This window comes from Seriola aureovittata, chromosome 11 (genome assembly GCF_021018895.1).
Source record: "Seriola aureovittata isolate HTS-2021-v1 ecotype China chromosome 11, ASM2101889v1, whole genome shotgun sequence".
Taxonomy (NCBI): Eukaryota; Metazoa; Chordata; class Actinopteri; order Carangiformes; family Carangidae; genus Seriola; species Seriola aureovittata.
This window is the reverse complement of record NC_079374.1, coordinates 8,292,446-8,304,781: the sequence shown is the minus strand read 5'-3', so window position 1 is coordinate 8,304,781 and position 12,336 is coordinate 8,292,446. Positions and strand designations below refer to the sequence as shown.

The 12,336-nt window shown below is 40.5% G+C and overlaps 2 protein-coding genes across 6 annotated transcripts in view; one reads left to right on the top strand and one right to left on the bottom strand.

The window, feature by feature from the left end:
• Positions 1 to 8,441, top strand: part of itgbl1 (integrin, beta-like 1) — a 41,964-nt gene extending 33,523 nt beyond the window's left edge. Inside the window, exons 9-11 of one of the 2 annotated variants that reach the window (XM_056389166.1) lie at positions 1,452 to 1,598; positions 4,119 to 4,232; positions 7,608 to 8,441. In XM_056389166.1, coding sequence (XP_056245141.1) covers positions 1,452 to 1,598; positions 4,119 to 4,232; positions 7,608 to 7,696 — 350 coding nt within the window. In that variant the 3' untranslated portion in view covers positions 7,697 to 8,441. Of the gene's footprint in view, positions 1 to 1,428; positions 1,599 to 4,118; positions 4,233 to 7,607 lie in introns of those variants that run through there. The other variant, XR_008829015.1, reaches the window with a different exon arrangement.
• fgf14 (fibroblast growth factor 14) overlaps positions 8,248 to 12,336 on the bottom strand; it is a 98,872-nt gene continuing 94,783 nt past the window's right edge. For all 4 annotated transcript variants that reach the window (XM_056389167.1, XM_056389170.1, XM_056389168.1 and 1 more), the window contains exon 5: positions 8,248 to 12,033. In XM_056389167.1, the coding sequence (XP_056245142.1) occupies positions 11,891 to 12,033 (143 nt within the window). In that variant the 3' untranslated portion in view covers positions 8,248 to 11,890. The remainder of the gene's footprint in view (positions 12,034 to 12,336) is intronic.

The window sequence follows — 12,336 nt, the reverse complement described above, 5'->3', positions numbered from 1 at the left end:
GAGTATTTGTATATTTGGTTGTGTTGGGAGTATTTGCAGCACGTGTTTTGTCAAATTGATGAAGATAGTTTCTGAATTTGCATGTGTTTTGTCCATTTGCTTGTATTTTCTTAATTAGCTTTGCTTAGCATAAAGGCTGGAAGCAGGGGGAAAATGGCCTCAGGTTTAACTCTATGTTAATTTGTGTGCTTTTGAGGTAATTGGGGGAGGCTGTTTTTTTTTCCTTTTTCTTTTTTTTTTTTTAACCTTAGGACAGAGTCATGTTAGCTGTTTTCCCCTGCTTTAATTCTCAGCCAAGTTAACCTGCTGCTCAGATTTAATGCACAGATATCAGAGTGGTATCTATTGTTTTTCACGTAACTCTTGGCAACAAAGAAAATAAGCATGTTTCCAAAAATTCCAAACTTCTCCTTTAAAAAAAAAAAATGTATAAAAGTTCACTGATCAGAAAAAAAATCAAAATAGAAGTGATATTGCTGCAACTTTTTTGTTTCTTTCATTGAAATACTGACAAATATCTCACACACCAGCACCACATCTGCTATTTTTGAAATGTTCTTTGAATTAGAGGCTTGAAAAGCTTTAAATTAGTTAAGTAACTTTTACAGTTCATACATATTCATGTGTATATGAGTCTTGGGCTGAAAGTACGAGGCGTTGAATCTCAGCTGAAAGAATCAAAATTGAATCGAACGGCTGTTTGATTGAATCAATACACCCCTACATCAAACAACTTCCAGCAGCACAATATGGATTTACAATGATGAGAATGATGGAAAAATGCTTTGCTCATTACAACCTCTTCAACCTGGCATCTGTTACCAGATGTGAACATAAAGGAATCAATCAATGGTGCTGCTGCCTCTACATGATGTGATTTATACTGAAGTGAGCATGTGGTGATTGCTCTGAGGGTCCTGTTGGAGATGAAGGAGGGCATGAGTGTGATAGTGCTTGTTAAAATCACAGTGATGCTGTCAGCCATTAAGGCACCCGAGTACCAAACTACCTCTTTCAGCCAATTAAACGTCCCTGGTTTCACGTGTGGGTGCATGTGTGTTTGTTTTTGTCTGCCGTTGCCTTTCTTTGTTTTTCATCTCCCTCTCTCTGAAGTGCTGGAGATTTATTAAGGACAGGACAAGACCAGTGATGACAGTTCCTTTCATGTCCCATGTACAATAAGCCTGCTGTGTCTCTCTCGTCTTCCTGCAGCTCTGTCTCCTTGTACTGCCTATTAGTGTCAAGGTTCAATGTCTGCACTGTCAGCTCTCTGCGTTTATATCCTTTATTGCTATGCTTTTTGCTCTCCAGCTGCATCTCCCTTGGCTTTTCACTGTATCTGTAAATGCTTTATTTATTTTATTTTTTTCCTCTATCTGTGCCATTTTCTCATGGTCCTGCTCCATATTCTGTCTCCTTTAAATGAAGGCCCTTCTGCCCTCCACCGCCAGGTCACGGTTACTGTTCATGTGGACGGTGCATCTGCGAGGAGGGCTGGTTCGGGAAGCTGTGCCAGTTCCCCAGGTCCTGTGACATGAGCGATGCCCAGAGCAAGGAGCTTTGTGAGACTTCAGACGGCGTCATGTGCAGTGGAAAAGGTGAACTTTTTTTTTTTTTATCAAATGCTGCTTTTTATAAATGCCACTCTATAGGTGTCAAGATTGACATCAAATTATATATACACACACAGAAAATATATTTTTAATTTCAAAGGAAATATGTGCAGACAGTTATCCAATATTTCACCTAGCACAATCTCACAGCTGTTTTATTATGAAATTGAGACAATACATATAGATGTATACATATAGCGCATGACCCTCCACTCAGATCAGAAACTATTGCATCTCTGCACTTTGTCAGGCTGAAGAATGCACTTCCACAATGAAATTCTTCATGACGTTGCACGCAGTATAGAAAGCCGTCCACAATGCACCCTGGTTATATTTTATGATTTTGTTTATTTGTCCTCCTCAGGTTTTATGTCCCTTTATGATTTTTATGTCCTTTATCTGAAGCATCATCACAAGATGTCTTCTCCCTAAAGATCACAGAAATGGAGCAATTTCTGTAAACTTCACTTTCCTCATTACAACTAATTTAATTCAGATCTTTCACCATCTTAACAAACTTTGAATCACAAGTTTTGACTCACTTTCTTTCTGGAATATTGGAACATACTGATTTCCCTGTAATGTCAAAGAACACCCTGAAAATAAGTACCGCACACTACATGCACACAGCATGTGACATTAAGTGAATCTCAGTTTGCTTTTCCTTCTGATTGATCAGATGTCTGTGATACTATTATTTAACCTAACAAACAGGCACTTTGTTTACCACGGTCGTGTTAGTAGGTCTTCATAATCTTTGTTCATACTGCTACATTTCTGTGGGTAAGAAGTTCCACTTCTACTTGTCAAACAGGTCTTGAAAATCTGGCTATAATGGACTTGACATATATATTGATTATTTCTGAATGATTCTATTTCTGGAGTTCCCTGGTGGTTATATTGAATGCCACAAAAGTCAAAGATGTTACTAATTCAAACTGGCTTTTGATCTTTGCTGCAACTAAAAGACTGTTTATGGAAAAAATAAAACAATTACCATTATCATAATAAAATGGATGAAATATTTTTGCACTAATCTCATATTCACAAATTTACTTACAAACAGCTCGAGGATTAGGCCTTATCTTACTCTCACTGTCTCTGATATACTCTTATACTTTGTACAATTTCCCGCCGTCATAGTTCATAGTGCCAAGCAATTAGACTGATATGCTTTCAAACAGATCTTACAAGATTATCGTCAAATTTCCACTCTGAACCCAACTGTTTGTGCTCCGCCGCAGGTTAATGCCCCGCTCTTTTATGATTAAAATAATAATCTTCCTGTGTGTTGTCGTCTTTTACCCAAACAAGATTAAACAAAACACTTATGTATTATACAAGAACGAGTTCATGACACACCATCCGCAGCTGTATAGCATCAAATTTCTTTGGAACACATAACGTATTATATTCCAGTAATTCGCTCCAAAAACAAAGGTAGGATTAATCATCGTTTATGTCATGTATCATACAGGAAGCCCAAAGTTCATTGGTTTCACCTTCTCAAATATGATGACTTGCTGCTCTTCTCTGTTTCATGTAATGGTTAAGTGAATATCCTTTGGTTTGGTAGCTATACAAACAATCTGCAGCTGTCATCTTTCACTATTTTCTGACATTTTATAGATGAAACAATTGATTGATGAATAGAAAAGAAAATCAATGATTAAAGGTGATTGTTGCAGCTCCATGTAGCTGTTTACTGTCCTGCTCTCTGTATGTACAGGATATGTTCACAGTGAAGTTCTCCATGTTGTCACTGCATTGTATGTATCAAACAACAGAATCCCTCGTGTTGCTTAGCCGTGAATCCACAGAAAAAGGCCGATTGCAGCGGATCCAGCTCTGCAGAGCCGAGCAGGGCGTGAAAATGAAAATGAGCATGTTAATTCTCCGCGATCCACTACATTCAGACACCAGAACAATCTCCCCTCGTCTCACCTCTCTCTTATCTGTTTTACTTGCTCTCCCGCTCCTCACTCGGTCCGTCTCTCGTTGTCTGCCTCCACCTCTCATAGAGTGTTCCTGTAACCTGCTGTATGTTGATAGAAATTGGGGAGATTGAAAACATAGTTGCTGGACCTCAGGGTATAAGCTTTGGATAAAAAAATGAAGGAAACAGCAGTAGGTTTGTTTCCCCTCTACCAATCTTTAATACCTTATCATCCTGCTGCTGCCCTTGAGAGAGAGACGAACAGACACCGATGGTGAAGAGGAAGTTTAAAGTGTGGGTGGATTGGTTTCCTGGTGACAAACGAATATTAGTAGCTGTTTCCCCAGGGAAGTTCTCATATCCACTCTGCCCGACATAATACAAACAGTAGTTACAGAAAAAACACAAGCAGCACGCCAATGATGTAAAATTGAAACGCAAAATATACAGTGTCAAAATATCAGCTTGCATGAAAAAATTTGATGTGATTTAACAGTTCTGAGAGTGAGTGTGTGTGTGTGTGTGTGTGTGTGTGTGTGTGTGTGTGTGTGTGTGTGTGTGCCTTGCAGGTTCCTGTCACTGTGGCCAGTGTATCTGTTCTCCCCAAGACTGGTGGGTGTCCGGAGAGTACTGCGAGTGTGACGACCGAGAGTGTGACAAACATGACGGCCTCATCTGCACAGGTAGGAAACAAACACGTACACACGCGCAAACACACACACACAAAGTCTTCAGGATCAAAAATGTTGGATCCAATCTGAAATGGACCTGAGGAAAACCAAAATGTGGTTAGGATTAATTAAGGTTTATTAAATTACCCAACAGTATTATGAAGCAGCTAAAATCATCCTCACATGAACCAACTACCAACTACAACATTAAAGTTAGTAAAGTTTTGCTATTGCTCCATAGCTAACGTTAGCATTAACAGCTGTTTACTTACCAGTCTAGAAGAAACGGTGCGAGTTCAGCATCAAACTTCATTCCTTTACTCAGAGCTGTCTGCAGTAGTGGAAAGCAACACCAATGTTAACTCTTGTCTCTGTCACGTCTTTTCTAAAGTTAACATGCTAACCAACTAGCCTCGGCCCGTCTCGTCACCTGCACAGAGGACGTATTAACCTCTTGTCTTGTAAATGCAACGATGATGGCCAAAGCCTTTGTCAAGCGACAACCACCAGCACTCGGTCCTGGGAAAAAACACTGTTCATCAGCATAGAAAATTTACAAATAGTCCTTGATTATATGTTAATGCACCAGTATTATGATCTGATATTGTAAAACACTCCATTCTACTTTTAATGATTTGAATACTTCCCACCATTTTCTAAAACCATACTATTTTTTTTTTCCATATGTTACTGATTTTATAAAATATTTTTCTCCTGCAGTGATACTGACATACAGTACTATGTCTGTAGAGCTAATATCTTTTATCAGATATATTTACACAGACCTACTTGCGTGACACCTGTAGCATTAAAACAAAACCCTACCCAACCCAATTAGACAGTGTATAATTCGGTGCAGGTCTGACTCGGGTCTGACACACACACACTATTTTATCTACCAATTTTGTACCAATCCCCACTTAAATGTCAATAGTTGTAAGTCAGAAAACAGACAAATTAATGAAGACAAACTACACAGACACACTCCTCGATATAGCCGTTTATCCACAGGAGCCGTCTTCTCCCCACTGATTGTGGAAATCTCAGTACATGTTTATAATTATTTTTGCCCCGGGGCCTGTCAAAATCTGGACAGCTGTTCAGAAGTGTTTCTCATCATGACTTCATGACTCCAAATGTCAGCCTTAATGTCATTCAACTGCGCCTCAGTGGCTCCAGATGCAGACAAACGTTGCTTAAAAATCGTGTAACACTGGGAGAAAACAAAGAAAATGTAATGGCAATGTCTGTTAAATGTTCTTGATTACTACATTACTAACTGGAGTATATACAGTATATGCAAATTACCATATGCATGAGAGTTATTATAATGTTTTACATGAAAAGGCAATTAGAGAGAAAGGGTTGAATATGCACATGAAAGACACTGCTTCTCTTCTCTAGGTAGCTGTGATGCAACCCCCCCCCCCCCCCCCCCTGCTAATGACACAAAAATTTGTTTGGCAAGTTTGCCAATAAATTACTCTGCATCCAGAGATTTCATGGCCCCTTCAAAGCTGTAGATTCTCATTACACATACAACTGATGAGTGATGTGGAAAATTCAGCGTATTAAGAATGCTTGCTGGTTAATTTCATGCACTGAATATGATCATTTCAGCAGCCATTTCAGAAGAGACAAAAAAAGGTCTATATGGCCTTCTGCAACACAGGTGAAAGTGTAAAAACAAATACATTACATTTTGTCACCATGCAACATTGTGTTTATCGGGGTTATGTTCAATCTGTAGAAATCGCTCTTCTAGTTTCAGTTTTCCTTTTCCATCAGAACTATTACAATCACCTAAAAAGGTTCATGTGTCAGGAATACAATTACAAAACTGTCTGTTATTTTGAGTTGATTCCTATTGAAACCGAGCATTGATTCTCCAAAGCATGAACCATGAACGCGAGAGAATGTGTGGTGGACCAATAGAGCTGATAATGTGCTTCTCTGAGAAGCCAAAGCCTATTGCTCTAGTCTTCCAGTGCTTACCTAAAAACTATTAAAAAACAAACTGTTGCACCTGGTGACATGTTAGTTTATTATGATTAACATGGGCACTGTAGTTTGATGCTGTAAATACTCAGTAAAGCATCAAATGCGTGTTAATCCACGGGTGAAAATAGTCCCTGAAAAATTCGCTGTTTACTCTTTACTCTTTTTTTTTAACTGTACATTTGTGACCTGTTCTAAAAGATTATTTCTTCAGTAGGAAGCAATGGGTTTGTAGCTGAATGTCACAGACAGGGTAGGGAAGCGGAGAAAATATTGAGAGACAGACTGAAGCATTGTTGGTTTTGGTCGTCTCCTGGGATTTATCCACAATAAAAGATAATATGGAGTAAGGCCAGCCTTATTGTGTAATAAGAGGAAGGTCTGTCTAGTCTGCTCTCTTGATTCAGTAAATCAACAGCCAGCTGAACCATCCCTGAGAATCATGTGTTGACTCCTCCAGCTCAGTCCTTTCCTCCTCATCCTCCTTTCCTATCTTACTCTCCTTGTTATTTTTCTCACCTGTTTACGCATCTCTGCTGCCTTCCGATTTTTCACCTCACTTTCATTGTTTCACCCTCGTCATCATCCATGACCCCCTATTTCCCCCTCCTCAGACTCCTCCCTCCTCTCCCACAGAGATATTTTGCAGTAGATATGTCTGTTCAGCTGTGTGACAGAGGGCCAGCAGGAGTCCTCCTCCTAACTCCAGCATCTCTGACAGCTCAGGGAACCAGCAGAAAGCATGGGGGTACTGGATTATAACAGACAGGTACCCTGAGTAGGATATAATACTACTGTGAGTATCTTCATACCTAAAATAAATATATCCTCATTCCTAAAGAAAATAAGTCAGTGTATCCCATATCAACCAATATGATTGTGCTGGTATCCGGCTTTCCTATCGGTTGAACAAAGATATGTCATCAGTATTTTCTTCCAAGCTGATGACACTCACAGGATACTCATTACCACAAACTCCTACCTGAGATTTGGACAGCAATATTTCTTCCTTTGTTACTGAGCAAAAAATAAACAGATTGTAATAAACTATTTTTCTGGAAAGGACAGCCTCACTATTTTATCAGGAAGGAAGGAGGGAGGAAGGAAGACAGGTCAAATTTTTAGGATATCTGAGCTTTGTACAAACGTGGCGAATATATAAAGTATAAAGGTTTTTCACTCCTAATTAAACCAGAGTTTTCTCCTATACTGTGTGGGTGAAGGCAGTAGAGAGCCACAAACTGTCCTGAGCAGTGTAGCTCGCCTCAATCCCCCACCAGAGAGCTGTGCCCAGGGAAGCAGGGTGTGAAAAGAGGAACCTTGTTAAAGGTCAGGCATGATGGCACAGCTCTTTTAATTCACAGCTTTTCTTCTCACATCTCCTCACAGGGAATGGCTTGTGCAATTGCGGCAACTGTGAGTGCTGGGACGGCTGGACAGGGAACGCTTGCGAAATCTGGGTGGGAGCAGAGTACTGAGGAGAACAGGACACTGGGGTTAGAGACAAGAGGCCTGGCTGCCCGGAGCGACCAGGAGCACCGCCGACCGTCAACGACCAGGCTGGTAAAACACCACCGCCTGGAAACCACAGGAGGAGGGAGAAGACATGCATAAACACGGATGTAATTCTGCGTATCACTAACAGCATTCATTCTTTTATTGTACTGGTTACAAATGATCCTTATTAAAACTGGATTTTGTAGGTGAAAAGAAACAACCATATTTTCCTGTTTAAAACATATTACAATGTAAACATTTATGTTTCCAAAACAGCTTTATGTATGATTTTGTTTTTCATTTTTTATAACGTAGAAACGCTTACATATTCCAGAAGGCTGCACATAATAGGATGCAGGTACATGACAAATCGAAATGTTGGTCAGAGAGGAACATGTTCTTTTAGTGAGGTGACATTTTTGGAATATGAGGGATACTGCGGGGGATAATGTAGGCCTGTTTTGAAATGGTACACAGTGAAGTGTTGCTCCCAGGCTGGACTGAAAGTTCACTCAAAAGCTCAAGGCAGAGGTTACTGTTTGAGGTTTTTATTTCTTTTTAATAATAAAACATTAAATGTGCCGCATGACACAACATTTTGCATGGAAAACAATGCGAAGACCTTAATCATACATGGTTACAAATTTGTTATAACATGACATAACTCCAATGGGCATACTTGCAATGGTATATATATATTTTTGAAAATAAATCATTTTAATAGTGCCTATTCTTCTCCACCGGGAAACCAAACCAAACAATCTGCCATGAAAGCCCACGCTGTACTGAAGGTACGTAATGGACATTTCTCACTCAACTAATACTAGTGATAAGGTTAAATTCTAAGTGGAGGAAACAAAGAGAAGGGCATACATAGTTTAGTTGTGGCATGCTGGATGTCCATGTCACTTCAAAAGGTGGCATCAGGGGATGAGAGCTGCATTGACACGAGAGCTCAGTCACCACTTGAAAAGAGGACCGATAAGAAGTCACAAAGAAAATTTAATGTAAATTCTACTTTGGCCTTTTTCATGCTTAAACTAGCCAACCCCTCTGTTTTCCTCGTCCCATCAAAAAAAAATGACAGGTGCAATAATATACTGCACACTATATTGCATTAAGTATGTTACTGACATTACAGTACACCTTTATATAAATATTTTATTCAATATGTTGTATATGTGTATACAACAAACACAAACTGTATAGTGTAGACAAACTCGTTGCATATATGTATGTAAAATTAGCGGTACATACCAACAGTTCTTGATAGACATAGCCTACTACATGCAGTTCATCGATGCCATCCTCTCCCCATGCAACAGATGGGACAACGTACAAAAGAAGAGGTTGAAAACTGAAGCAATAAAGAAACTAAGTTTGCTAGAATATTCTTGGAACACATCTGAAGAGAGGGAGGGAGGGAGGGAGGGGGGACAAAGCAAAAGTGATCAGGAGAACGACATCACACACGACCCGTATACGAGAGAAAATGAGGACAAGAAAGAAAGAAAGAAAGAAAGAAAAAAAAGTGGCTACAGAGATCCAAACAGAGATGTACATTTACACACTGGTCATTTACAAAAATAAAGTCAGCCTTGGAGGAGCCAGTTAACTGGACTGCAGGGCTGGAGCAGAAGCCAGCCCAGCATGTAGAGTTTGTAAAGAGTGGAGGATGATTGGCTGTAACGAGGACACAACACCATCCTCAAATACAGCTACAATGGTTTCCAGCTCCTGTGTGTGTGTGTGTGTGTGTGTGTGTGTGTGTGTGCGCGTGCGTGCGCACGCGTCTATGGTACGCCATTGTTGTTATAACATTAACAGCTTTGTACAGACAAATATTGAAGTCTAACTAATGTGCTTTGATGTGCTGTAAGAAGAAATGGTCATGTGTAATCCCAATAAACTCAGAAAATTATATTTACCAAATCAACTTCTTAATATAGTTGCAGTTTTAGCAGCATACAGCAGCAACAATCTACTTAATAGTCTAAACCTTATCTAACAAAACTATTAGGAAAAAATCATTAAAGCAAGACGTTAAAACGTTATAAATTGATTGATCAGATAGAGCTTTGATAAACCGCTAACAGTCGTAATGAAGATGCAAAACGGAAAGTGCAGTGGGTTTCCTTCAGGTTAGGTGTGAGTGTGCCGTAGCCTACAACATGCCCATTCAACGTCCCACACCGAGCTTCAGTGCTCTTCAGCTTAGACAGAGTGAAGAACGATACCCATACCTTGGTTCCTCATAGAAAATACATGCATGTGATTAATTCAAGGTATACGTACTTCTCCAAAATGACATCAGTCGAGACCTTTGCAGGTCTGAGCAGAGTTGATTCTGTCGGACAGAACAAATGCTATCACAGTGAAAGCTTGAATGAATTGAATCAGAGAGAGAATCAGATTTGTTTTCTTTCTTTTTTTTCCTTTTTTTTTTAAGAGTTAAAGAGTTCAGTTCTTCTTGGGATGAAAAAAAGACTTTGGTCATTTCAGAATGAATACATCTGAGTGTGGTTTTTCTCGATGGATAATGCTACGTGTCCTCTACGTGGATGTATCGGGTGGGTGAGGCACCTTTGGCCCAGTGGGGACTGGGAACCTGTTTTTGCATGCCGGGAATCAAGGTCCAAACAGGCACGTGACAGGCCAAGATGATCAGTACTGGACTCTGCATGCTGAGCTAGGAGACAATTCCTCTCATAATAATAATTATAATAATATCTAGTCATTTAAAAAGTTATGATTTTTAATAGTCATTTTCCCTAAGTTTTATACAGTGAAAATGTTACAATATAAGCCATCTCTTGTATAACTGCTGCAAGAAGAGAGAACACAATATTAACCTTGCCCATGCTTTAGTTTGCTGAACCAAATAGGGATGCAGCCAATATAAATGTCGCCTACTGGTTTTCAGCCATGTTGTTTTCTGGCTTTAAGTAGACGCTGCCGTAAGATGGCTGCCAGTGCTGCAGTTATAGACCATCTGGGTCAAAGCCACAAGCCTTGCCTTATAGTCCAAAGAAGTCAGCGAGTGAGGGACAGAGGCCTACAAGGCCTAGAGATATTCCTAGAGCCCACGCTCTGAAATAAGATTAAAGAAAAATAGACTTCAGGTTTTCTATTTACCAGAGAAGGCGGACTGAACCGCTGGTGGGACTTAGATAGTGATATGTATACACCATTCCTTCCAGCGCTCTCCCACCCACACGCACATCTGTTTATAAATGTGTGTGTGTGTGTGTGTGTGTGTGTGTGTGTGTGTTTGTGTGTGTGTAGGGAGCTCCTCGCATTGATTGCAGTGGCGGTAATTAGCACTTCATCAACTATGATTGCAGGAGCTATCTGCCAGCCTCCAGTGTGTTTTTATCAGCTGTAAAAAAGCAACATCTCTGATTTTCCCCACAAACTTTTGTGTGTCTGTAAATGTGTGTGTGTGCGCATGTTGTAGGCAAGAAGAAAATTTGGATAGTTTTTTTGATTTTGTATATGTGTTTGTTTTTATGTCATATCTGTGTGAATGTGTTTCTTAGAAAATCACACAACTCCCTTGCAAAATGTTTTTATCTTTTCTAGGTTACTTGACAAAGAGAAAAGTGTGTGACTAGAGATAGAAAGAGAGGGAGGGGAACGTACTCGTAAAAAATAGAGGACGACAGTCCAAATATTTACTCTATCTATACAGTCTCTATCCCAGAACATAGCTGGTGAACTGTGGTATAGAAAATAGATCTGAAGGTTCACACACTCTGCTCCAACAGGGCATTATAGAGAGGGGGAGGGTTTTCTTGGATGAACCGTCAGCAAGCAAAGTACCACGAGCGTGGTTGTGAAACACGCGTTATTCACATGAATTCTCACAGTTCCAGAGGAGTCTAAAGGCATTCCATGATCAGAGGTCCTCTTCCATCCCGTGCTGGAGAAACTCAGCCGCCTCAGAATCCATCCGCCCCACGCTGAGACAGCTGGAGAAAAGGAGGACGGGGCGGGTGAAAGAGGAGGAGGAGCAAGAGAAGAAGGGAAGGAAGGTTTGCCTGGATCTGATCCACAGAAGAAAAGAGGGTCTGGAGTCTAGTCGGGAAAAGCCCTGCCTCCGTCACGCTCCCCGCTCCCCCAACCCCCCCCACCTCCACACGCACACACACACACTGGGCACTGGTCAGGTGTGGCTATGTGGTGGGCTTGTCGGGCTTGTTGACAGGTTTACCTCCATTCATCACCGCCGGCTCACTTGTGCTTTTACTGGGAGGTACCGCCGCCTTGGGCAATGTCTCTCCCACATCATGCAACGATGGCTCTCTGTACATGGCAACTGGAGGAGCAGACGATAAGGAGAGAGAGGAGAGAGACAAGGGAAACAGTGTTAGCGCGAACCTCTATCCTGCACTTTACCTGTCTAAACCTATTCAAGCAGCATATCACTTCCCATAGCTGTTGTGTCCTTTTTCAAAAGTTTTACACAGACAAAGAAAACCCTCAAACCTGCACTGAAATTTACAGATGGAAAAAAAAGCTGAAACATCTTTTGCCTGCTGGTTTCATACTCTGTCTCCATCAGGGCTGATTCTGAATCCAAGCACATAACTTTTCGACAAAACAGCCGAAAGTGTCTCAT